Source organism: Pseudorca crassidens, chromosome 2 (genome assembly GCF_039906515.1).
Source record: "Pseudorca crassidens isolate mPseCra1 chromosome 2, mPseCra1.hap1, whole genome shotgun sequence".
NCBI classification, from domain to species: domain Eukaryota; kingdom Metazoa; phylum Chordata; class Mammalia; order Artiodactyla; family Delphinidae; genus Pseudorca; species Pseudorca crassidens.
Window position 1 is genome coordinate 24106945 of NC_090297.1, and position 27092 is coordinate 24134036.

At 54.3% G+C, this 27092-nt stretch overlaps 1 protein-coding gene across 1 annotated transcript; it reads right to left on the reverse strand.

The window, feature by feature from the left end:
• Positions 1–1313: 1313 nt before the first annotated feature.
• On the reverse strand, positions 1314–26551 carry LAPTM5 (lysosomal protein transmembrane 5). Its single transcript, XM_067725180.1, has 8 exons — positions 26322–26551; positions 11500–11593; positions 10739–10815; positions 8994–9128; positions 7817–7939; positions 6529–6624; positions 3761–3853; positions 1314–2481 (listed from the first exon to the last, which is right to left on the reverse strand). Exons 1-8 carry the CDS (start codon positions 26406–26408, stop codon positions 2392–2394), a joined length of 795 nt encoding a protein of 264 aa, XP_067581281.1. The 5' UTR covers positions 26409–26551; the 3' UTR covers positions 1314–2391.
• Positions 26552–27092: the final 541 nt, after the last annotated feature.

A 27092-nucleotide genomic window follows, 5' to 3' on the forward strand; every position in this document is an offset into this window, starting at 1 on the left:
TATTAGAGCCTCACTTTATCAGTTGTTTGGGGATCTGATAAAGAGCAGATAAAACCCATGAAGAAATCTGCTGTCCCCAAGAAAAGCTGACAACTCCAGAAGGTTGACAATTCCTCTCAAATCCCCTTCTCTCCTCCACAGGAGGACTTCACCAGCCTTCTTATGGGTCCCTGACTTTGGTCTCTTCCTTTCTAAAGCCCAAGCCCGATCCTGTAACTCCCCTGCCCCCAAACCCTCAAAGACTCCCCCTGTCCCAGGATGAGCCCATGCTCCTGGGCACAGCATTCAAGGCTCTGTTAGGTCTCACTTGGTACTGGGGATGGAGCCCAACTCAGACTGCCTCGTGCTCTCTGCCAGCTTCACTCTCAGGCAGCTCAGCCCGGGAGGAAGAAGGCAAGAGGTGGAGAAAGAGAGAAAGAGGTGACTGAAGAATTTGATTCCTGGGTCCAGCCACGCCTGACCAGATTCCCTGGATTTTCATTTATGTGAGCCAAGAAACATCACGACCACCCTTCAGTTGCTGTTGTCATTGTTTTCAATAAACCTGGTTCACTAAGGTTCCTGTTACTTGCAAGCATCTCCTTCCTGTAAAGGCCCTTCTTGGCTGAAGTTAGCCAGGGTGGGCTTGCAGCCAAAGAACCCTGATGTACACAAAGGCTCTTTGTGATCCAGGCCCCCAGCCCCTGGCAGCCTCCTCTCCCTCCCCTCCCCACTTGCAGCCACACTAGGCTACCTCTCCAGCTCCTCTCCCCACTTCCACATCCTGCCACTTCAGCCCAAAACATCCTCCCCCAGTTTGCTCCCTGCTGCCCCTTCATCCTTCAAACTCAGCTCGGTGAAACCTCCAAGAAGCCTCCTCTGGCTGTCCTAGGTCCCTCAGACTTTCCCCGTGACGGGGTTATCATCATCACAGGCCATGATAATCATTTACATGTCTGTCTTCCCCTTCCCCAGATGGGGGGTAACTGGAGGCTAGTCTGACCTATTGTGGCCACCCCAGTGCCCAGTGTAGGACCTGGCTCCAGGTGGGTGCTGTCCAAGTGAGTGGGGTCCATGCCTTATCAGGGAGACATCAGGGTGCTTAGAGGGGCCACGATTTGCGATCAGAAACAGTGCCAGGTCATGACACTCCCTAGCTGGACATGGCCTCTGAGAGTTTCTGGACTGAATCAACTGTCGTGTGTGTGTGTGTGTGTGTGTGTGTGTGTGTGTGTGTGTGTCTGTGTGTGTCTGTGTGTGTGTGTTGAGGTAATGGAGGATGTGTTCCCAGGCCTGGCCATACACCATATTTTAGGAACCACATCAACCAGAGAGAAGCGTGTTGCTGCTTTATTGAAACTTCTTCCCCGTCACACAAAGCAATGACACAGGGGTGCGGTGGGGAGCCCCTTGCACAGCCCTCGCCCTCTGCACCCCCCTCGCAGACCCCAGAGAACCCGCCTCTGTGGCCTTATCTCCGCCTTTGGGTCAGCGACCTCGGGAATCCCAACCCCCAGGGAAGCAGGCAAAAGAGGGGGTGCAGGGACCAAAACCTCCCCTATGGCCCCACCAACACGAACCCCCCGGGCGGGGACTGTGTCCACAAAGGGTTTGCCTGTTTTGACTGAACTAACCTGTGGATTTAGTCCAACAAATGGGTTTGCCTGATTTCAGCGCTGAATTTCTGCTCGACCACAAGTGTCGGGCAGAATTGGGTGGCCTACAACCTATCTGGCAACGGATGGGCTGTGGGTCAGGACTCACAAGTACTGAATTGACCACAGGGGGCAGCCGGTTATTGGACTAGGTTGAATTAAATGGTTTGGGGGGCTAAGTTGATTTTTTTATTATTGGATTTTATCACTATTCTAAATTAACTGAGGGTTGGCTGACTTAATAATTGCTTAAGGAACTATTGGAAGAAAATGGATGGGTGTATTTGGTGGGGAGGACTAACTGATGATTACTTGACTAAATTGCTCTGTGAATTGACAACTATTTACAAACTGACACAATGGACTCTTTTGTTTGACCACATTGTTTTCACTGAAATGACAAGTGTGTTTTTGATTTGTCAGCCACTTGGTAAAACTGGTCAAGTTGAGAGGTAGTTAACCAAACTCACTGACTTTAGAAAGACCAATCGTTTAAACCAACGTCAGAGCTGATCAAAAGAAGCTGAGTGCTGTTGGACTGAATTTTTGAGACCCAATCATTCAGCCTAAAGGGGTTGACCCAGTTGTGAGCATCTCCCAGGCCCCGCAGGAAAAGCAGGCCAGCGAGCGGGACACAAGCGGATTGTCCTGAAGTCAGCCAGGTGGTTCACCCAGGCCACAGGGGCCACCTAAGCAAAGAAGCGGATTGCGAGGTAGCTCCGCCCCTCCCAGCACCAGGGCTGGGGCCTGGTGAACGTCACGCCTCTGAGTATGGGGGTGGTGCTGGGCCCCCCTCCGGAATCTTGTATGGCAGAGACACAGCTTCCTCATAGGATGGCAGGACCACCTGAGAGAAACAGAGAGATAAGGGCCGAGAACTGACCAGATGGGACTCTACCCCAACCTGGGGTTAAGGGGCTCCAACCCCCACCCCTGGCAAAATGATGTTGATGATGATGATGACTAGCATGCCTTGGGCACTTACTATGTGCTAGGCATGGCATGCATAAGACAGGTACGGTTTCTGTTCCTGTAATGGACAGACTTGCCTCTGCCTGTTCCGCATCAAGCCCCCTTGTTTTGATACCAACACACTGTTTTCCCTGGGAAAACATCCTCAGTCCATGTGCTTTCAGAAGACTTGATCAGCCCTCTGATCTGGGGAAGTGGACATGAGACCTCATGTCTGATGGGGTGGTCGCTCAAAGTAGAATCTCATCCCCCGGCAATCGCCACTGGTTTGGCGATAGGCTTGTAACCCAAGCTGGACCAATCAGACATGCTTCTGGGTTGTCTTTCTTACTGCTGGGGCTGCTGAGAGGGTGGGATGACAGCCTAGGGATTCGGGCAACCATTTTGCTACCATGAGGAAAGGGCTGCCTTTCATCCTGAAAATAAGATCATGTCTGGACATCAGGCTTCAGCCATGCCTGAGCCAGACCTACATTGGACTTTCAAGTTCTATAAGCTAATAAATTCATTTTATTCTTTACATAAGTGAGAGAGTGTTGGGTTTCTGACACTTGCAACCCAAAAAGTTCTTGACTAATACAATCCCCATTTTACAGTTGAGGAAAGTGAGCCTCCAGTAATTTAAACCAGCTGCACTTTTCCCATCACTTTTCCAATCAGCTGCTTCTAAGCGCACTTAATCCCTCTGCCTGGAAGGCCCCTTCCCCTTTCCCAGCTAACTTGTACCCGCTGACAGTCTAAGACTTGATCAAGTGTCACCTCCTGCAGGAAGCCTTCCCTGACACCCCAGGTGAAACCAGGTGCCTCCTCCATGCTCCCATTGCCCCTGTGCTTCACACCAAGTTGTAATTGGATCTCTGTGTCTAGATTCACTCTGGACTATACTCTCCTCCAGGACAGGGTGGCATCTTAATTTTCTCTGCATCCAAAGGGTTGGATATGAGTCCAGGAAAGAGTAAGAAGCATAAAATGTTTAACGCATGAATGAATGAATAGAATCCTAGACAATCAGAGTGGAAAGAGATCTTCCCATTTCTTCTGGTCCAACCCTCATCTTACGAGTGGAGAAACTGAGGCCGAGCAAGGCAGAGAGACCTGCCCTAAATGATACAGTGAGTGGCAGAGCTAGGACTTGACCCCCCCAGCAGGCTCACCTTCTGCAGCATCTTGGAGCTGCTCCTCTCCTCGGCCGAGTTCATGTACTTCATGAATCTGTAACATCTCCACACACACTTGAACATGTAGACCTAGAAAAGAGACCCAGGTCAGGCTGTGCTTTGTGACCCTCCTTCTCACCACCCCAGCAGACTCAGGACAGATGCTGGGCGCTTCCTGGAGACCCCCAGCTTACCCTGAAAGGTCAGACCCCTCTTCTGGTTGGAGGGGGCCTCACCTGCCCGTCTCAGGTGTTCCAGGTGTTTCCCTTTTCACTGCCCCACAGACTCATCACAGAAAGGAGCTTTTTAGAGGCCCCTGCACCACCCTCCAGCCTCCCCGGCAATAATCCTGCAGATTCTGCTTCTCCGCCCCTGAGGACTGAAGCTTACCATCTCCTGAGGTGGCCCCGCCCATCCTGAGACAGAGCTGACAGTGGGAAATGTTGTCTTCAAAACTGCTTACGATATGTTGTTGTTGTTGTTTTTGCGGTACGCGGGCCTCTCACTGTTGTGGCCTCTCCCGCTGCTGAGCACAGGCTCCGGATGCGCAGGCTCAGCAGCCATGGCTCACGGGCCCAGCCGCTCCGCGGCACGTGGGATCTTCCCGGACCGGGGCACGAACCCGTGTCCCCTGCATCGGCAGGCGGACTCTCAACCACTGCACCACCAGGGAAGCCCAATATGTTGTTTTTTTAAAGCAGATTATCCAACAGTGTATGCAGTAGTATCCCACGTTTATAAATGCAGAAAGATTATATGTATGGATGTATATATCTGTCAGATAATGTGAGCAACGGCTTTCTCTTAGCAATTGATGTAAGAATTGGGGAGAAGGGTTCCAGGGTGGGGAGTGAAGTCCCCAGGGGTGTGTTCAAGGAACAATAGCCAATAAGTCTCTCTCTGCCCCCAAAGGAAGGAGAGCAGGTCTTGGCATCTAGAAGGTCCCTTGTTTTATGGAGCCCCATGATGGGGACTTAAAAGGAGCAGAAATAAATAAAATGAATTATGAAAGAATGAAGTACGAAGGGCCAGGGCAAAGCAAGTAGGTGAAGGGTAGCCAGTGAGGCAGGGTTGGGAGTCGGGGTACAGAGAGAACTCCCACTGGATGAAGATAAAGAACAGGAGAGGGGTGGGGAGGGATGGAGGTGTGTGGTGGGGTTTGGGCAGTTTCTCTCTAGCAGAGTCTATGACGTAAACCTCCACGTTGGTCCCCCCAAGCCTTCAGGAATGTTCTCACTGTGCAGCACTGATGCGCTTGTGCTAGGTCAGTCCTTTGAGGAAAGGTTAAAAGGAGCGAAGTTGTTTCCAGTTTGGCACCGGGTGAGAGCAGAGACTGCTCAGGGCCTGGGATGTAAGGAGGCAGTGATGTCTGGCTACACCACCCACATAAAAAGAGGGGGCGGAAATGCACCCAGATATCAGAGGTGCTGCTCTCCGAGTGGCGGTGGTTGGTGGGCTGATCGTCTTCTTTCTGCTCATCTGTAGTTTCTAAATTTCTACAGTGATCATATGTTACTTTCACAATCAGAAAAGAACACTTTTAAAAGCCCTTCCTTTTCTTGAGTCGACATCAGCCTCCCTGTGGCTTCCGGCCACAGGGCCCCATTGTGGCCTCTAGAATCCCCATGAGAGTCCTTTGGGTACTTGGAGGCTGCGATCAGGTCCCCCTTGAGTCATTTCTTTCCCAAGCTGAACTGCCCTGGTTTCCTTGACTCCCGAAGACGGCAGCGTTTTCTTGCCTCTTCACCCTCCTGTTGTGCTGCTATTTTTTTTTAATATAAATTTTTTAATTTATTTTTGGCTGCGTTGGGTCTTCATTGCTGCACACGGGCTTTTCTCTAGTTACGTCGAGAGGGGGCTACTCTTCGTTGCGGTGAGCGGGCTTCTCATTGTGGTGGCTTCTCTTGTTGCGGAGCACAGGCTCTAGGCACGTGGGCTTCAGTAGCTGTGGCACGTGGGCTCAGTAGTTGTGGCTCGTGGGCTCTAGAGCACAGGCTCAGTAGTTGTGGCACACAGGCTTAGTTGTGGCACATGGGCTCTGCGGCATGTGGGATCTTCCCGGACCAGGGCTTGAACCCGTGTCCCCTGCATTGGCAGGCGGATTCTTAACCACTGCGCCACCAGGGAAGTCTTGTGGTGCTGCTATTAGCGCACTCCTGTCTGTCACCATTTCTCCAAGAACTGGGACCTGAAACAAGACTCTATCCTCTGGGCCTGACTACCCGTGAGAAGAATAAAATCAATCCCCTCCATCCTTCTCATCACCAAACCTCTAGTAATATGACCTCAGGGCTCATCTACATTTTGGTGCCTGAATCACGTAAAGCTGTTAACGTGGGCAAAGCAAGACTTAGGGTGTCCCTTTCACAGGTGAGACCTAAGACCCAGAGAGAAGTGACTTGAAAACCAACCACACAGCTAGTGAGGGGAGAGCTGGGATTCAGACCCAGGACTTCCTGAATCTAATTCCAGACAAAATAGCTCCTCCTCCCCCTGGATCAGGTCTCTCTGAGTCACACATTAAGTCCCCGACCCTTGAACACAGGTGGGTCTTCACAGATCCACTTGCTCTAAAGGGGGCGTCCCCGAGGATCCCACGTGTGGGCACAGGGGCTGGTGTGGGGAGGGCTAGAGTTAGGAGCCAAAAGCAGCGGGGGCAGGGGTGGAAGACACACTTCCCTGCCTCCTAACAGTCTGGCATGGGTGGGCCCGGGGCAGCTCAGCCTCTCCACCCCTCCCTGAGCCGTGGGGCAGGGGCCGCTCACCTTCAGGATGAGGACAGTGATGAAGGCGATGGAGAAGATGAACATCATCTTGATGAACTGGTTGTGAGCCATACCTTCCTGGCTGGGGAGGTAATTCTGCAACAGATGTGGGGGCCACGTCAGTGTCTCTGGCCATAAGGAACTCTAACAGTACCCACACATCGAGGAATAAAAGCCAGCTCTCCACGCACACAGGAACGTGCAGTGGCACCGCCATTATCCTGGCCCAACCCTTCAAGGGCCCTAGGAGGCCACCTACCATCAGCCTCATCTGACAGGTGGGCAAACCCAGGGAGACAGATGCAGCTGATGCCTGTCCAGGTGACCATTATCTGGCTGCTGCCCCATCCCCCAGCTGGTGGGCCACACCCGTGTCCTTCTCTGGAGGATAGTCTTGGTTGACGGAACCACCTAATCCTGAAATACCTGGGAGGTATGCCTCGTCCCCCAGGGGCACCTCACAAGCAGGACTTGTTGATGGAAGGTTCCTGCTCTGGTGGGACAACTGCTGTGGCATTTGCAAACATGGGCACACATCCTCTGACATCCTTCCCTCGAGTGTGGGCTAGATCTAGAGACTCACTTCTCACAAATAATAGGATGTGGCAGAGGCGAGTGTGATCTCCAAGACCACAGGGCCGCTTCCTCCTTGCTCTCTCTCGGATACTCACCGGGGGTGGCGGGGGGGGGGGGACCGGCAGCATGAAGATGCTCAATCAGCCTCATCAAAGGCGCACACGGTGGGGAATCGAGCCAAAGATCCCACAGCCACGCCAGTAAGCCAGCTTGGGAGTGGATCCTTCAGACCTAGTCAAGCCCTTGGCGTCCACACCCCCATCCTCATCTCAGGTGCAACCTCAAGAGAGACCCTGAGTCTGAACAACCCAACTAAGCCACTCCCACATTCCTGATCCTCAGAAACTATGTGAGGTAACAACTGTTTATTGTTTTAAATCACTGTGTTTGGGGATCATTTGTTAGACAGCAATGAAAACACCAATACCATTTCTGCGCTGCAGTTCATACTCCAGGGCACCCTCTGGGATCCAGCAGCACTACTTCTAAAGCCACATGTCTGCCTGGCTTCTTCCTTTTGTCTAACTTGCTTCCCTCATTCCTTTCAAGTTTCTTCCTGAGAGCTCTCCTTCAGGAAATCACTCGCACAAGAATCCCTCTCCAAGCTCCACTTTTAGAGAACCCAGCCTAAGCACTGAGGCACAGAGAGGGAAAGCAACTTGCTCAAGGCCACAGAGCCAGTGATAGGAGCAGACCCTCAGCCCAGACTCACCATGTGGTTCATGGACTTGAAGTTGAGATAGGTGGGCACTTCCATGTAGGAGCTGCAGAGAGTCAGGATGCTCAGGCAGAAATCCAAGAGCTGCAGGGTCATCAGTGGGACCTTGGAGGGGCCCTTTGGAGGAAGAAGACAGACAAGCAAGTCAGCCCCAACCCAGCGGCCCGGGAACCACGGGGCACACAGTGGCCCCTCAGCTTGAGAGACTGTCAGCCAGAGACATCGACGACTCCCTGGTCCATGGTACCCAGAAAGAAATGGAGGTCCATTTCTCAGACGTTCACACCATGGGCTGGTGCAAACCCAGGACTAGGACCAGGGTCTCCTGACTCCCAGCCCAGGGCCTTATAATGTAGCTTCTCAGCCTCCTCAAGGACCACAGTCAGGGGAAGTGTGAAAAGCAACTTTGGGGAACTGCGTTTGTGATTGGCACCAGGCGTCGCGGGCATTCCCACCAAGGATGTTCACCATCCTTACCTTCCTTTCTTCAACGTGGTTACAAAGGAGAGACAAAACAGGGGCTGGGGAGGGAAACGGGGCATGTCCCGGTTCTTATGGTGTAAATTCACACGTGGTTGGCATTTTTTCCGTTCTTACCACGTGCTAAGCACCCTGTGCACGCTTTCCTCGTGTACTGCTCATAAGACATATTGATGAGACATGATCTCAAGACACATTTTACAGGGAGAAACCTGGGGTGAGGGACTTCCCTGGTGGCGCAGTGCTTAAGAACCCATCCGCCAATGCAGGGGACACGGGTTCGAGCCCTGGGCCGGGAAGATCCCACATGCCGCGGAGCAGCTAAACCCGCGCACCACAACTACTGAGCCTGTGCTCTAGAGCCCACGAGCCACAACTACTGAGCCTGCATGCCTGGAGCCCATGCTCCACAACAAGAGAAGCCGCCACAATGAGAAGCCCACGCCAACACAATGAAGAGCAGCGCCCCACCCCCCGCCGCAACTAGAGAGAGCCCACGCGCAGCAACGAAGACCCAACGCAGCCAAAAATAAATTTAAAAAAAATAATAAGAAATGTGGGGTGACTTGGAGGAGCTCAGGGACTTGCTCAAGCTCACCGACTAGAAAGGACCCTGGGGGCTCCCACGCTCACTGGCCTGGGCTCCTGCACCTCCCCCGCTGGCCGGCTATGGGACATGGGACATACTCACCGCCCGGCTGCTGCTCCGGGAGACAAACTTGAGGTAGGCGGGCAGCTCGATGTAAGAGCCCAGCAGGGTGAGCAGGCACAGGAGGAAGTCCATGATTTGCAGGGACAGGAAGGGCAGCAGGTACTTCTCCCGGTTCTGAAAGGCAGGCCCAGCATGGTCAGGGGTCCCTTTCACAAGGCGCTTCCATGCAGCCTGATGGCTCCACGGGCCCCCTGGCCCACAGGTCCCTTCCGTCCCGGGGAACTCGGTGCTCTCCTGAATCACCTGTGGATCTTGGCCGAGGTCACCCCATGGGGATCCACATGCCTTCCTCTGAGTGAGGCTCTGGGCGTGGGGAGAAGGTAAGGCCCAGGTCCTGAGGGTGAGCAGTCTCGGTGTCCCAGGAGGAATCGGGAATAGTTCCCATCTACAGAGATAAGCGCCTGGGGGCTCCAGGACCAGGGTCTGCCTCAACTCGCTCTTAAGAACCCAGTGACCAAAGACTTTGTGTCCATTTGACAAATGAGGAGGGATCAGAGAAGACTTCCTGGAAGTGGGGGCACCAGGGCGAGAGCTGGAAAGAAGCAGGAGGGAAGGGGAGGGTATTGGTGGCAGAAGGGCTGTCCTGAGCCAAGGCCCGGAGGTGAAGAAACTTGTGCTGCTTTAACAGTGGGTCTTGACTCTGTGTGGGCCACCCCCGGGGATGTTCAGTCATAGTGAGGGACCCTGGGAGGCTGAGGCTGAAATCCCTCTCCTTCAACTGAAAGCAAGTGACCACTATGACCAGTATAAATGGGTAGGAACCCACAGCTGGGGACAAAAATCACAGAAAAGGTGGTTTCGTGGTTTCTCACGTGGTTGTCTAAAATCACTCAGGAGGCAGCCGAAACAGCCCACACTGAAGCTCAGAGGCTTCAGGGATGACCTGACCCATTTTCCTAGCTGGCCCATTTGTGTTTCTGCGTGGACCACCGGCAACCAAGGTGAAATCACTCCCTGCGGTGTAGGGCTCCCGAGAGAGCAGCGTTAGCTAGGGAGTGAACAATGGCATTTCAGGCAAGGTGGAGACATTCCAAACTAGCACCAAACCTCCACCCCATCCTGCTGGCCCTGGGAGTGCCAGTCCACCACTGTCTGTCCAGGAAGTATTCTCTTTCCGAGGTCTGCTCTCATGGCTATGTGGCGGGGCCCTAGCTTCCTGCCCTGCTGGGGGCCAAGGGACAGACGGGTTCCTTTCTGCAGGAGGCTGAGTCACAGCTCGCCTCTCCCTCTCAATCGCCAGCTGGATGGCACTGAGCTGGACGCATCTACACCCTCCCCTCTGCTCCTCTCACTGATCTCAAAACCCACTGCTTTCTCCCCTCTACCTAGGCCTCAAAATGACCCTTCTTTTCTTCTCTACCAAATTCCCTGCCACCATTTGCAGTTCAAAAGGATGTGGGTTGCCAGCTAGTTCAGCCGAAGTGTCAATGATCGGCAGTGGCCGCAGCCGGCTGTGCACACCCCCGTGCATGGAGGGTGTATTTTCACAGGGAACCGAGGCCTCCAACCTGACGGATCTGGTGTGAAAAAGGGGGTTTCCAAAAAGTAAGTGTGAAGATTTCTAGGGTGCAGATCGGATCTCCTCCAAATACCCACCTCCCACCTCCCAGCATCCAGTGCTGTCCACATAGTGGGTATGAATAGGAGGGACCCGGGAGGGCAGCTGGGCCTCCTTGCCAGCCCGCAGATCCTGGCTCCCCTTCCCCTCCCCGACCGGCACTCACCTTGACCACGCCCACCAGCAGGCTCAGGCTGATGATGAAAAGCATGATGATGAGCAGGAAGCTGGAGATCAGTTCCGCTGAAAGGCGAAGAGAGCGGTGAGGGGCCCGGAAGTGCCCCCAGGAACCCACACCTGCGGTTCCAAGGACCACACTTTGGGAACCACTGGTGTGGGCACTATGCCCGTGAACCAGAAAGCCCAGGCCCTGCCCTCCTGCCGTTCTCAGTCTTGAGGGGCACACAGAACATTTCAGGTGACACAGGACAGTATAACACAGGGTGCAGGGTGGGAAGGGGGCCTGAGGTCTGCCTTTACCAGGATGAGGTGGGGGAAGGCCTCTGAGGAGGTGGCCTGTGGGCCGAGTGGCCAGGAGTCCAGATAGGGACCCCAAGACAGGGCCCAGCTTGGTGGGGTCAGCGCAGCTGGAGCGCGGGGAGTGAGGGGGAGCGTGGACGGAGCCACGAGGTGTGGGAATGTGGCCAGGGAGGGCAGCAGGGGCTGGAGCCCCCACGAGGAGCTGCGATTTTATTCTGGGTGACGGGCTGCTATCGAGCAGGAGAGTCCCGCTGTCACCGTTCTAAGCTGATTTGGTTTGCAAAGCGCCATCCTATCTGCTCTCACACCTGGAGACTTCAGTGTGAACAAGTGGAATTTCTCCATTTGCAGACGTCAGAAAGGACAAGTGGCAGAGCCTCAACTCCACCCCTAGCCGGTGCCCATCCCCCTGCTACCCCACCCCACTTTGGCTTCCCCTGGACCTACCGATCCTGAGGTAGCCTGTCTTCGAGAACTTGCAGGAGGCCTTGCCGTGGGCCACCTCCACTGAATGCTCAATGAACAGCAATACGCTCATGATCTGGGGACAGAACAGAGCATCAGTGAGCCGGGGCCTGCACAGCTCCGCCACCAACCCCTCCCACCCCGAAGGCGTGCAGTCAGGGCCTGTGAGGAGGGGTCCTGGAAGAGATGGAATGCGGGTCAGTGGGGCACCCCAGGTAAAGTGTGGCCTGTACAGGTAGACAGCTCAAGCTCGTAGTTCCTCCTTCTTCCTCTTCCTAGCTGTGTAGCTTGGGCAAGTTACTTGACCTCTCTGTGCCTCAGTTTCCCCATCTGTACAATGAGAATAATACTGATAGCTTCCTAAGGAGGCAGATGGGAGGAGTAAATGAGAACATCCCAAGAGGGCACTTAGAACCACACCCAGTTATCCATAAAGTGATAACTGTGACCTCTGAAGGTCAGGCTTGAGGAAGTGGGGGAGACTGAGGGCTCTCACCAGTGACTGGGCCCCTGCTCTGCACCTTGTTTTATAATGACAAACTCTGAGCATCATGGGATCTTAGTCACAGCATCTGAGCATCACAGAACTTCAAGTTCTTGGGATCATCAACACAGGCCTGGGAGCATCTGACCTGTGAATCCCAGCCCCCATGGCCCCTCAATTCCCATAGGCAAAATGGAGATAATAATAACACCTGTCTCATAAGGTTGTAGTGGGGCCAGATGGGATAATTCACTTAGAGTACCTGCCAAATAGTAAGCACTCAATCTGTGCTATTATTATTGTTATTATTCCCTCTAGACTATAGGTTCTAGGTAGGGAAGGACTGTGTCTCTCTTGTTCACTGCTCTAGCTGTTGTAGATGAATGAACAGAAGGATGGATGGAGGGATGGATGCATGAACGAATAAACCCTATTCCCTCAGGGGAACCTTGCTAAGAATGACAGAGAAGGGGCAAATCTAATGGGCATGAGTGTTGCCATGGCCCTGGCAATAACTGAAGTCCAGCCACAAAACTGCAGATTGAAAGAACCTTGGAGGTCACCTTACCCCTGCCCTCCATCTTCTAATGCAAGAATACTGTGCCATGCAGCCTCTACTTAAATGCTTCCAACCACGGGGAACCCACAACCTTCTGTGTGTCCATGTTCTCACAGCAAGGCTTTCCCCCCACCATACACACACACTTCTCCAGATGCCATCTGCCCACTCTGCCAACAAGATGTCTCCTCCCTTGTAGCGGATGTCCTACCTCTATTAATATGGCCTAAGTTTACACTGGCTTTCTAGGCGGCCCTCCACTAGTAACTGACGCTCGGCTGACAAGCAAATAGACACCCACCATCTGTTTCCCCCTAGCTGATTGTGTGGGTTTTTTTAGCTCAGACATAGGTTTCGATTTGTCTTCGTACCATATCACATCTTGTTCAGGGGACAGAAAGGGACAACAGAGAAGACTGATGAGGAACTGGGCTCCAGAGCCAGTCAGAGGTGGATTTGTATCCAGGTCATTATGTGACCTTGGGCAAGTCACTTTACCTCTTTGAATTCCCTCATCTGGAAACTGGCAATCACTGGATTTAATAAGGAACAAATTGCATTGTATTTGCGAAGCACTGAGCTTGGAGGCTGGCAGCGGGTGCTCAGCAAGTATAATCTGCTTTTGGCTGGTGTGAGCTTACGTGGGGCAGTCTAGCAGTACCGTGAGGAGAGTGCCAGGGGGCTGACAGTGAGCTTGTTCTAGCTGCCCCCTCTACGTGGTGTGGGGTGAACCAGAAAGGCTTTGTTTCACCAGGAGAGTGGAAAACAGCTCAGAGCGGAAAGCAGACATGGCGGGGGCTGTGGCTGGTACCCACAGGAAACAGCTCGGAGAGAGAAATGTGGCTTCCTCATCCCCTAAAGCCTGGAGCTCCAGCCCCTCTTCTCCCAGTTTCCCCTGTAATGAGGAAGAGAGAAAAGGAGGCAGATGACGGTTCAGTCCAGGACAGAACAGGGCACCCTGAAAGACTGGGAGCTCTGGGGCTCCTGCGGTGTGCCAGCAGAGCACAAATGAGTCACCACAGCTGGGCTTAGAAGGGCGCTAGCATTCATCAGCCGTGGCACAAGAAGGCTTTTGAAGTCCCAAGAGTCCAGGATTGTCTGAGATCTAGATAGAAGCTCAGAATCAGACAACCCCAACGTCCAATCACTGGAAAGAGCCTCTGCCCACTTATTTTATAAGTTCCTTCTGCTTGTTTTCTAAGCTCAGAGAGGTTAGGTGGCTCGCCCAAGGACACACAGCAAGTTGGGGACAAAGTGGAGACCGGAGTCCCAGTGTCCCAGTGCTGTCCTGATGCCTTCCCACACACCCCACTCCCCGAGTCACCTCAGAGCCCTGCTAGCCCCGACCCCAGAGGGCTCAGATATTTTGATCATGTGCCTATGTCAACAAAACCTTTTGCACACACTACTTTCTATTTCTTGATTTCCAAATTATATGCATGTGCTCCTGTCTTGATTTATAATGAACATCATAAAACACACATACCAAAAAAATCCAGAAATGAACAAAGAACATGATTGACAAATTTAGAAATTCTAATATTGCCATTCTGAGGCCCCAGTGGTCACCTTGGGTATCACCCCACTTTGGAGACCAGTGCTAACCCACAAACCACTCCCCAGATCCTCAGTTCTGGCCCCAACATCTCCCACAGCCCTGCCACCATGTCTGCAATCCTGCCATTAGCGTCCCAGCTGCCCCTCTCCAACCACACCTCCTGAATATCCTGGGACCCCAGGAAGGGGAGGGAAGAGGAGGCACATTTGTACAGCCCAACTCCGTGCCAGCTTTGCCACCCACACCATCCCAGCGATCCTCCCAAACCCAGCCAAGAGATTGTTCTTAATGCTCCCACCCCCATATCACAGATGAGGAAAACGAGGCTCAGAAAAGTCCAGTAATTTGTCCAAAGCCCCCCAGCTGATCATCTGTAGGGCCGCGATTCAAACCCAGGCCAGTGGGCCCTGGATCTGAATCTCTTCCCCCCTCCACTGTCCTCCCAGCATCTCCCAGCCTCCTAGCTCTGCCTGAGGCCTGCCCTCCTCGCCCACTCCCATGTGGGTGCCCAGCAGAGTCAGCAGGGCACCCACCTCCTCTTCCCTCTGCCGTCTCCTCCACCTCCCACAGCTTGTGCAAGAAGCAGCAGCAGACACCAGAAGCATTTCTACTTCTGTAAAAACCACCTGTGTTTAAAACCAACCTCATCCTTTACTCCATTTCACCTTCTCAACCATCCTGTAGAGAGAGGGAGATAATTCTGTCCCCATTTGCCAGATGAGAACCCTGAGTCTCACCGAAGGCAAGAACTAGCCCCAGGTCACAGAGCAGGGCAACCTCAGAGTCTGACTCAGACCTTCTGCTGGCCCCTAACCTTCAATGGAAGACACCAGTCCCTGATCCAGGAGAAAGATAGGCGTCTCAGCGCCCTAGGAGATGGGGTGGAGAGGAATTGACATTTCTTGTGCACCTACCGTGTGCTTGGACCTGTACACACAGGCTTGCACCACCATCTCCCAAAACCCTGCAAGAGAGGCAACATTTTCCCCATGGTATAGATGAGGAATAAAGGCTCAGCAAGGAAAATTCACACGCCCTGTGTCACGTGGCCAGGCTGGGATGTGATCCCTGTTGCCTGGGTTCCCAGGGTCCAGGCTCCACTCAAGGCTGAGTCGTTGCTCTGGGGCCCAGCCCTGGTCTCACCAACCATCTGGCAGCTGACCCCCATCCTTGGACACCCGCAGCTCAGAGGACAGCAGCTGGAACTTGAGACCGCTCCCACTGCCTCACGGCTGTGTAACCCTGGCCAGGTCCTGGCTCCTCCGTGGTCTCAGTTTACCTCCTCCAGTCAACGTGGAGAGTCACCCCTATTCGCACTGGAATGATTGAACTCCTGCCAACTGCAGCACGTCACACCTAGGCTGCCCAGGGTCTCCCACCCCAGAGCTGCACCCCACTCATCAGAAGGCCCTCACTGCTCCACCCAAGTCCCCAACCAAGAGCTGTTTGTAATTCCAGAAAGTGCCTGGCTTACCTGTAGCATAAGCTGGGAGAGGCCAGGAAACTCCAAGAGTCAAGATTTCCCAGGCCACCTGGCCCTCCCCTTCCCCTCACGCCCCTGGTTTCCACCTGGACACAGAGCTGCCCTCTCCCTGATCTCTGAGGACCTGCCTGGGCCATGACTCATGCCCTCCTGCTACAAGAACGGGGCTTCTCTCCTCCCACAGTGCCCAGGCAGATGGCATTCACTCGCCCAACTTCTCCTCCATAATAGCATCTCCTCACTCACTGTACCTTAATTCCACATGGTGAGATCACGTGGTTAAGAGCCAGGTGCTGGAATCAAGTGGCCAGGGCCCCAGCCCCAGCTCTGTGGCCTTGAGCAAGCCACTAACCTCTATGATCCTCAGTCTCCTCATCTGGGAAATGGGGCTAATAACTGGACCTGCCTCGTAGGGTTGCTCTCAGGTCAAATGACGCGCCCGCGCCAACCCTGGCATACAGCAAGTGCTCCATCAGTGCACACTGCTGGGCAGGCACACACTTGCCCCCTCGTTTCTTCATCCAGTAAACACTCTCTGAGCACATGCTGCCTCCAGGCCCTGTCTGAGAAAACCACGGACCCTGGCCTGCAAGTGTCACAGTCCCCAGGGGAACCCAACAGGTGACCAGTGTGTTTAGAATCACGACATGGGACATGCAGGGGACTCAGAGTCCCCTGATGAGGGAGTGATGACAGCTGTTTGGAGGGCACAGGGAGGGTTTCACAAACAGGAAAAGCTTGACCATGGCAGAGAGGAGAGAAAAGCATTCCAGCCAGAGTGATCATCGTGTGTAAAGGCCCAGAGCCAGCAGTACAGACCCAGCGAAACTCGGGGGCAGGGAAGAGGCAGGGAAGGCCTCTTGCCAGAAAGAGGGGATGTCACTTGTGGGAAAGTGAAGCCCAGAGAGAGGCAGTAGCCAGCCCAAGGCCACACAGCAAGCGTGTTGCAGAGTCAGAATCAGCCTCAGTCCTCCTGACACCACACCAGGGCTCGGGCTGCATGACCGAATCAGTCCTGGCCACGCTCAGCACGCCCACTGCCACCTCCACTCTCCATTCCCCTTTCTCACCTCTTCCCTCGGCTTCTCCCTGGTTTCAGTTCTCATTTTCATCCCCTCCCCGACTCTTCTTTCTCAGTAACAAACACAACTTCCCTAAGCTGAGCAATGGAGGAAGTGGCTGGGAGGCCAGGAGAATTTCTACTTGTTTTCCTGGTGGCTCTGAGAAGCAACCAGCAGCCTGAGCTGAAATGAAGGGGGCAGCAGTTGTAGGAGGAGAGGAAGAATCAGGTAGGGTGGAGGGATGAGAGCACTACTGAACATGGCCGTGGCCATAACGATGGCGATGCCGCAGCTGAATGGAAGAGAGATGAGGGTCAGGCGGGACTGACAATGGTGACATGTTGGGAGGCGGAACTGGCCGTCCCGTGGCTGCATTTGGCAGGCCGGTGACAGTTATGACCCTCTGGGCAGTGATAATAGAGGTGGCGGTGGATGCTGCAGGGGTGCTGGTGATAGAGGTAACCACAGGGCTGCTGGGAAGTGGTAATTAACTGCAATGACAGTCAGGCCATGCTGTGCTGCTGCTGTTGATGGCAGAGGTGAGGGCATGTTCTGATGGTGGTGACACCAGATCCCCTGGCTCTGGGGATCAAACACCAGTTCCCGGTCCGAGAACATGGGCCCACCCTCTCGGACCTCCGGGGGGGCTTAAGACACACCCTCTCATAAGCAGGCAGGCAGGAACCCATCCTCTGAGCTTCCGGGGGATAAAATTTACAGGGACACCCAATGCTCAGTGAGCATTTACTATGTGCCAGCCAGTGCGTGGACACTTTCCTGTCTGTTAACTCCACTTCTCCTCACAAGTCTGTGAGGTCAGGACTGTTTACCCACTTACGTCCAAGGAGAACAGGGACTGTGGGTGCCGCGGCCGAAGCGGCACAAGGAGTCCGGCCTGGGCTTGTCCTCAACCCTTCCCAACAGAGATAACGCCGTTTGCACAATGGGAAACCGGTCCCAAATGCACAGCCCTTCCTGCCCCTCTCCCCTTCCAGGGCTGCTCCACCCTGACCCTACATCCTCCGGCTCTGGCGGCCTAAGAACTCAGGGGCTCTGACACTCAGACTGTTATTATCACTGTCGTCCTCTTCGTCTTCAGCAGCAGCAGCATCGCCCCCACCCTGAAGCTCAGTCCCCTCTACCTCACCCACCCACCCTGTTTTCCCTGGGGGTCCCCTGGGGCTGTCTGGCGAGAGGATGGGAGCAAAGAACCAGATGTGTCAGCGTCAAGAGGAAGCTCCCCTCCCCCAACCCCACCCCATACTTCCTGTCACAGCTTATCGGGGGCGACTGCGTGGGGATCATTCCCCCGCCGCTGCAGCACTATCTCCCCAGCCGCCTCCCCAGCTGGCCCAGATAAACATCACGATGTGCCCCCCCCCCCCCCCCCCCCCCGCCAAAGCCAAGGCTCAGCTGTTGCCCCGGCCGGGCAGCCTTCACCTCCCTGGGAGCCTGGCTCCTCTGGAGGCTGCGGCTCTGCTGTCCACCCTCCCATCCCCGCCCCCTCCTACTATTAATTGTCCCCCCACAACCCCGCCTGGCCCCTTTACTCCTCTGTGCCTCAGTTTCCTCATCTGTAGAACAGAGAGAAGGCTCCACCCACTAGCAAAGCTGTAGTGAGGAAGGAGGACATGACGTGACATATGTCTGCTACCAAAGATGATGATTCAGAAAGATCGAGTGACCAGCAGAAGCATTTGGTGTGGACTCCAAGCCACAGGTCCCCGTGGCCGTTGTAATAGCCCACCCTGGAAACAACCCCAATGTCCTCCCCCAGTACAACAGGCCAAATACATTGTGATATATTCATGCAGTGAAATACTAGACAGCAAGGGGGAAATGAGCTGGATACACACGGCCACACGGAGGAAGGTCGCAAATGCAATGTTGAGAGAAAGAAAGAGCCCATGTTGTGTAATCTCATCCCTGGGTACTTCTAGAACTACGTGTGTTGGAAGAAGTCAGTGGGGCCCACGTAGTGATGAGGTGGGGACACCAGGGGCCCTTGGGGGCTGGTCCCATCCTATTTCTCAATCTGGGTAGAGGTTACCTGGCTGTTCACTTTGAAAAAGGTCACCAAGATATGCACTTATATAAATTATGCATCAATAAAAGGTTTGCAAAAGTAAAATAAAATCGAGATTGGTTGCCACCGGGTCAGACCCTGGGGATTACACAGATGGATCAGGCTGGGTGAGCCTCCGGGCCTCCAGGGCGGACCACATGACCCCCAGGACCCCAGCAGGTGGGGGTGGGAGCTGCCCTGGGATGGTGGGAGCTCAGGGTCCAGGAGTTGGGGCTCCAGGAAGGCTTCTGAGAGGCAGTGAGTCTTAAAAGAAGATTTCTCCCAAAGGGCAGTGGGAAGGGTGTTCCAGGCAGAGGGAACAGCAGGGGTGAAAGCAAAAGAGAGTGAGACGCATTTAGGAAACTGCAAGAAGCTTCTCTTGGGGAACTGTGACTTGGGCTTACCATGTGCCAGGTACAGAGGAGGCCCCCAGGAAATGGCAGCTTCTGGGTGGCTGGGCCAGTGGAGGGATGCAGGAGATGCTAGGGGGACATGTGGTTTTACAGGGATGTGACTTTGGGGTCAGCAGGGGTGGGAGAAGGAGCACCCCGGGCAGAGGGGACAGCTTGTACAAAGGCCGGGAGCTGCCAGAGAACACAGTTCGGATGGCGTGTGCCAAGGTTCATCACCCTGCAGGGTGGGAAGGGCCAGGACGGGAGCAGCTCGCTCTGGCACCACGTCCAGGAAAGCCAGCGTGTCATCCTCTGAGCCCTGTCCCTTGCCTGTGCCCTGCGTGTGACAGCCCAGCAAGGCCTGTCCTCTGCTCTCTGCCCTTTGACCTTTCAGACCTGCCCCCATGAAAGAAGACAGGATGGCAAGCCTTCCCCTGAAGGAGCAGGCACTAAGGGCAAAATTTCTGGCCCAGTGAATCCCAGTGGCTTCTGTCATTCTTGGTAGGGGGAGCAGTGGTCATCCTTTATAGGCACCCATTTGGGAGCTCAGAGTCAGCCTCCAGGCTTGGTCCACACCCCCATCCTCCTCCACTTCTTGAGTATCTAGAGAAGTACCCTGCACCCACCAAACAATCCCCATAAAACATCAATTCCTTATTTACCTTCAGGGCAAAGGTCCCCACGTGACAGTAAATGTTACTATTACTGGAGCATTTAGGAGAGGCCAGGTCCCCTGAACACTGACACACACTCATTCATTCGTCCTCACCTCAGCCTTATGAGGCAACTTCAATTATTATTCCCATTTTCCCCCCGTTTTGCAGGTGCCATTGAGACTGCATCTTTGCATGTGGGCTCCGTGTTTCTAAGAACGAGGTCCCCCGGATATTACGGTTGAACCTCACCCCACTGCTGCCAAGAAGCCTGCCCCTCCCCCACCGCGGTCTGGAGCAGCAGCAGGGGAGCCTGGGCCCCGAGCAGGACACCCGGGCTCTTGTTCTTTATCTACCCCGGGCTGCAGAGTCGCTTGGCCTGTCCAAGCCTCGGTTTCCTCTTCTGTCACATGGGGGCTCCAGGGGTAGCTACAATGTGTGAGGCACTCGCTGGGCACTAGGTGTGTCTCCCACCTGGTTTCCTTTGAGTCTCTGACCTTGCAGGTCACAGTTATTGGCCCCCAGTTGACAGGGGAGGAAACTGAGGCTCGGGGAGGGGGAGGGACACGCCGGGCCTGCAGCAGGGCTGCGGGGTGGAAGGCGGGAGCCGGCGCCTCACTCTGTACAGCTCCCTGCTCAGCTTCCTGCCTCATTAGAGGTTCTGTGCACCCTCCCCTTCCCCTGGTGGGGTGCGGGTCCCCTGGGAGACCAATGCAGGCCTCATAGTGAGCTCAGAGCGAAGCCCTGGTTCCAGGCCACTGCCCTGGGCTCAAAATAAAAGCCTCACTTCCTGGGAGGCTCTGGACTAGGGTGGTGACCAAGAACCTCGGCCCACCCAGGCTCTGCCTTCCAGCCACGGGGCCGGGTCTGAGTGGGGCCCCAGCCCCTGCACCAGCCCCTGGACCCTCCCCCAGGTTGGTGCCTCTCCCAGCTATGGCCCTCTGACAGCAGTGGGTCCCTCTGACCAAGGTGATGCCCGATGTCTGGAACCACCATTCCCTACCCCCCATTCCCAGAAGCCCCTTATTTCCCTTCCCTTCCCTTCCCTTGGGCCTGAGAACCAGGAAGTGGGGAGGGGATAAGGCCCAGCCTGGGGTCTGGCCTGTCCTGGCCCACCTCACACAGATGACTGGTCACCATCACTCAGCCCACCAGGCCTGGTGCAGGAAGAGACCAACTTTGCCCCCAGAAGGCCCTGCGTGTCACCCCGCTTTGGCCCAGGGGGTCCAGTGGTCCTCTCGATGGCTCCAACATTTTATAAGCTAGAAGGCAGAGTGCACACCCCAGAGATGGGGAGCACAACTGAGTTCCCACCAGGGCCCCTTGGTCAGGGCACTGGGGAGGGGCCACGGCTCCCACTCTACCCCACATGGGAGCATCAGGCGTGAAGGCAGAGGTTCTAACAGACGACCTAACAGTTGGGACCTATTTTTAGGCCCCAAACAGATGAGCTCTCGAAAGGGGAGTGGCCTCTGGTCACGTCCCACAGCCCACACTGGGCACTCGCCTGCCAGCCCTCCTCTCCAGTGGGGTCACATCAGCTCAATACCTCAAAACAGTCACCCTGAGACAGGGACCACTGGCCCCATTTAACAGAAGAGAAAATTGAGGCTCAGACAGCAAAGGCACCTGCCTGCTCAAAGTCACATCATGAGTGAGTAATAGAGACAGGTCTGTGATCTTTTCCATCCCAAAGTGGAGCAGAGAGAGAAGAGCCACTGGAATTCTGAGGAGGACAAGCAGGAGGGCTTCCTGGAGGAGGAGACTTCCCATGAGCTGGACCATAAAGAAGAAATGAAGACTGGGTGACGGAAGGGTCTCTCAGAGAGACAGACCACCCCTGGGCCGTGGGCCAGGTAAAGAATTCATTTGTTCACTTGCTGGCTCATCCCACACACCAGGGTGCTGGTAGCTGGGGCCTGGAGCAAGACCTTCCCCCACCTCCCTGTGTGACCTGGAGCAAGTCAGGGACCCTCCTGGGCCTCAGTTCACTCATCTGTTAAATGAGAGAACTGGGTCAAACAGAGATCCATCCTTCTACCATGAAGCCTGAAAGAAGTCAGGCATTTGGTCCAGTCTTAACCCTGCTGACCTCTGTAGCCTCCCCCACCACACCTCACGACCATCCTGCCCTTGACCCCAGCTCTATGAGCTTCTCCGTGCTTCCAGAGCATCACCTGACCTTTCCTACCTCCCCGCCTTTGCTCTCTGCTCCCTCCACAAGCATATGCCCTTTTCCCCCCAACATTCCCAAGCAAAGTCCCACTCATCCTTATCACTCCGGCCTCCTCCCAAAAGCCCTCGCTGAATCCCCAGCGTCCACCCCAGGGCTGGGCTAAGGCCTCTCGTCTGTGCCCCCATAAGAGCCAGCACTGTCATCCATCAACGCCATTATCACAGTTTTTCCGTGGCGGGTTGGAATCCCTAGAGGGCAGAGGCCAGGAGTGAGTCAGGCCCATGTGCTGGCCTGGGGCTGGGCACCAAAAAGAAAGACACGTTTGAGAACAAATCTGCCTTCACTGGAGGCTCCTTTAAATAATGGAGGTTAAGTGCTGTATTATTAGCCGTGCCTCAGACACGGAGCCTGTTGTCAGCACAACCGTAAGTCAAGTGGTCAGACCCCAGAGCACCGGTAGAGCAAGTCACTTCACAGTAGAGAAACCTGACAAACGCGACCTCAGCCAGGTGATCAAGGTCAACATCAAGTGATAAGACACGCGGAAGTACACCCCCTTGATATGAAGTGCGGAGAAGGGCACTTTACCTCTGTGGTCATCCTCCCCAAACACATTGCCCAAGTCTAACCATGAGAAAAGCAGGCAAGTCCCATTTGATGAATATTTGACAGAATACGTGACTAGTACTCTTCAAAACTGTCAAGGTCTTCAAAAACAAGGAAAATCTGAAAACTCTCACAGCCAAGAGAAATCTAAGGAGGTGTCATGACTATATATAACATGGGATCCTGGAAGAGAAAAAGGACGTTAGAGAAAAGCTGAAGAAATCGGAATGAAGTATGGACGGTAGTTAATAATAGTATATCAATATTGACTCATCAGTTGTGACAAATGTACCATATTAATATAAGATGCTAACAGTCATGGAGCCCAGACGTGGGGTATACAGGAACTCTGTGCTATACAATTTTTCTGTAAATCCAAAACTGTTCTAAAATAAAACGTTTATTTTAAAACGTAATACATGTTCATTGTACCAAATACAGAGAATACAGAAAAGTAGCAAAAAATGAGAGCTTTCACAATCTATAACCCAGAGACAAGCCATGGCCAGCATCAGTCTCATTTCCTCCCGGCCCTGTTTTGGTATATCCTGTTGCTACAGGGTTGAAATCGCCACAGCTTTAAGCTTTTGATCAGACAACACATTTCTAATGGAATTCCAGGTGCCTTGGACAGGAGAGGTTAGGGAGGGAGATATTTCTAGGCAAAAAGGTCTTCTGGGTCCCTATCTCCCGCCATTAACTTGGGACAGACATGCTTTGGCTCGCCAGGCAAACCAGAACCAAAGAGGCCAATTTACAAAAGTTCTCTGACTCCTCTGTGTGTGCAAGTTGGAGTCAGAAAATGTTCATGAACCAGGGAATCCTCTACACAAACCCAGTGAAATGCTGAGGAAGGTCCTCCAGCCATTGGACACGGAGGTCCTCCAGTAATAACGGCCCGATGACTCAGTAAAGTGGGGCATTGTCTCAGGATGCCAAGAGCCCGATTTAACCCTCCCCAGAGGGGTCCGGTCCATGAATAGCTCTCCGTGTGCAGGGCCGTCGCCCATGACTGGCTCCAGACGACGACCAATCTGGGTGATCAACACATCTGGATGGCAGCTTCTCTTTTTCCATCCAGATGTTCGAGGCCCTGACAGCACACCTGCCGCCCAACTGCCAGGCCACAGAGAAAGCCCCCAGGCCCTGCCCTTTCTGGGAAGGAGCAGAGGCCTCTTACAGAGGAAGCAGGAGGATGACCCTCCACTGGAATCACTCAAGGACCCCAGCCCAGAGAAGACCTCCCAGGGCCAGTTGTACAGCTTCCAGACTTTTCTTCTGTTCTCCTGCCTTCGGGTCTAGAACATCCCATGGCTCCCCATGACCCACATTAAAGACAGTGGTTCTCAACTGGGAGTGATTTCAGCCCCAGGAGACATTTGCAATATCTGTAGATATTTGGGGTTATCACAGCTGGCGGTGTGCTACTGGCATCTTGTAGATAAAGGCCAGGGATGCCGCTAAACATCTTACAATGTACTGTTCAGTCCCCACAACAAAGAATTCTCCAGTCCCAAATATCAATAGTGCCCTATAGTGAAGGCCCAGCCTCCAGCCTGTCCCTCCAAATCCCTCCCACCTCTCGCTGCCCAACATAAAGCCCCCGGGTTAGTCTATGTAGGGTCCCCTGCACAAGCCACTGTCCTCAGCCTCCACACCTCTGCACACCTATCCCTCCCCCATCCATACTCCCCACAACCAAACTCTACACCTCTGCCAGTGACACCTCCTCCAAGAAGCCTTCCTTGATCACTTGCCCACACATTCTCCAGCTCTTTGGGCAGGAACTGATGTCACTTAACTGTGTACAGGTGAGGACCTCGGACGGCATGATCAAAAGGAAACCGCAAGGGTTACAAAACCCAGGGTTTGCAAGTCAGACCCAGCAGCCTGCAAATGGATTTGACTTGGTCTGCACAGGGATTTCTTTTTTACCTCAAATCAGTCATCAACATGGAAACAGCAGAAATTCTGACATAAAAGCCTCTGTTTCCTGTTTCTCCAAATGTCAAAAGAGCGGCTGCTGGGGCCCACATTCCTCCATGGCAACAATCAGCGGAAACAGAGAGCGGCCGCCAGAATAGACCCAGAACAGGCTCCCCAGGTCACTGCAAGGTCCATCTGCCCCACTACGCTCACTTACAGGAGCTGCCTGGCCCCTGGAGGCATTGGAGTTTGAGACCTCTGAGCTGGTCCATACCCTCTTGTCCATCATCTTATAAAGGAAAAACTGAGGCCCAAGGGAGCAGCTTGTCCAAGGTCACATAGCCAGTTAGTGGCAGAGCAGGGGTAGGGACCCAGGGGCCTGCTTCCCACGGCGACACGCCTGCTTACTACACTGTGTTTCCAAGAATGTTGCACGATCTGAGAGCTTGAAGAGGCCCTAAGGACTTGGTCTGGGGACAGTCAAGAGCCATTCACTCCTCTCAGGAGCACTCTTGCGGTGGAGAAGCTAGGCAGAGCAACCTCTGGGCCCCGCCCAAAATCAGGGTTCTGGGGTCTGACTGCTTGACTTACAGGTGTGCTGGCAGCAGGCTCCGTGTCTGAGGCACTGCTAATAATAAAGCAGTCAAACACCTGTCAAGCACTGCTCTGTGCCTTGTAGATATTTACTCCCTTGATCCTGAGAACAACCCTAACAGAGAAGTATTATTATTCTCATGCCCATTTTTTAGACGAGGAAACGGACATTCAGAGAGGTTAAGGAAGTGGCCTGAGGCTGCACAGCTAGGAAGTGATGAGGCCAGGATTTGCACACAGGAGTCTGGATCCAGAGGCTGTGCACCAAACACTGAAGAGCACCAGCCCTCCGAAGGCTGGGCTCTTGCCAGCAGCCCTGCCTGCTCTGCGTGCGGCAGGAAGCAGATGCAGCCAGGTCTGAGCAGTTTCCAGTGGCCCACCACAGTGTGCCAGATTTAGGCTAATTTTGAGGAAGACCTTCCAGGCTCATAAAAGAACTGTTAACCACAGGCCCTGAGTCACCCTGGGAGGAAGGCCCCCGGGTCTGGGGGAGCTGAGTGTGGCTTGGAGCTGTGGGCTGAGGGGATAGTTCTGGACGGGGCAGAACAGAGACCCCAACCTCCAGCCACCAAGACAGAGGGGGAGCCTCTGGCCCCAGGGGCTGTGACTCACGCAGAGTCACTCTGAGTTAATAAGAGACAAGACTCCGTACCCGGCTGTGCACACCAGCCTCCAAAGGGGAACCTCTGGGCCCGTTCCTCCTCGGCTGGGCCCACAGGCGCTCAGGCCAGACCAGGCACCCTGCTCGTATGTAAGCTAAGAGGATACAGCCCCCTCCCTCGCCTCTGGAAGCACAAAGGGGAGGTTCGCACTTCTCATCCCCTCCAGTGGCCCAGGCCCCATGCCTGTGACCTGACCCCATTTCCTGACAATGATCCCAGCTCACATGTCTCTCAAGATTCCTGGCTTCCAAAGCACTTTCACATCTGCTGCTCCGTTTGTACCCGGATGAACTTGTGGCTGCTAAAGGTCCCATTTCACAGAGGCAGAAACTGAGCCTCAGAGAGAATGTGAGGTACGTTTGCTTAGAACAAGGACCCCGCCTCCCACTCCTGCCACTGCTGCAGGATCCCCTCCCCCGCTTTGGACAGAGAAGGAGCCCAAGGCCCGGAGCAGGGCAGGGACTTGTCCAGGGTTCCAAGAGGAGGTGGTGAGCAACGGTCCTCCCGTTCGAGGGGTCTCCATAGATCGGGGCCGCCCTCACACACACACACGCACACAGTGTCCCGGGCCGCCTGCACACTCACCACATGGTAGACGGCCAGGGCAGTGGTGGCGATGCGAACGTTAAAGCAGCAGCAGGTTTGGCGGATGGCGGCCGCACGGGGGGCCATGGTGTTGCCTCCCCTCCTCCGAGGCACCGACAGGGAAGGAGCCAGGAGCCTGGAGCAGAGAAGGAGCCAGGAGCCTGAAACAGGGCAGAAAAGGGAAAGCTGCGGGCGCCCTCCTCACTTCCTTCCTGCCCCTCAGACAGGCAGGGGTAAGGGCGTCACAACTGGGGCGGGGCAGCTGGGAAGGGCCCCAGCTTTCCTCAGAGCACGGCAGCAGGCCCCTGCCACTCCCAGGAGGGGCTTCCCTTACACCGTCGGTACCTACCACTTGCCAGTCCTAGGGTTTAAGCAGTTTCACCCATGCCTTGCTTAGAGGATGCTCACCACCACCCTTGGAAGCAAGGACTGTTAGCAATCCCATTTCCAGATACAGACACAGAGGTCCGGAGAAGTCAAGGCATTCAGCCAAATCACACAGTAGTCAGTGCTGGTGGCAGGATTCAAACCCAGGTCTGTCCGGCTACAAAAATAGCTATTGTCTAGTATTTCCTACATGTTCTAAGCATGGTCCTGGATCCTCACCTTGAATCCTCTAACCACCCCTTTAATCCTCTCCTCAACCCTTTGAGAGAGATACTATTATTATCCCTACTTTGCAAATGAAGAAACTGGGGCACAGAGAGGGGAAGTGATTTGTCCGAGGTTACACAGTTAGCCCGTGGAGGAGTGGGAATTTGAACTAAGGCT

Bases quoted from the DNA above. Each gene is read 5' to 3' on its own strand.
- LAPTM5 (XM_067725180.1), bottom strand. From the start codon at position 26,408: ATGGCCCCCCGTGCGGCCGCCATCCGCCAAACCTGCTGCTGCTTTAAC. The intron at 11,594-26,321 runs GTGAGTGTGCAG...TTCTGTCCCCAG, and splicing joins CCCTGGCCGTCTACCATGTG to ATCATGAGCGTATTGCTGTT. The intron at 2,482-3,760 runs GTGAGCCTGCTG...TGTTTCTCTCAG, and splicing joins GCTCCAAGATGCTGCAGAAG to GTGGTCCTGCCATCCTATGA.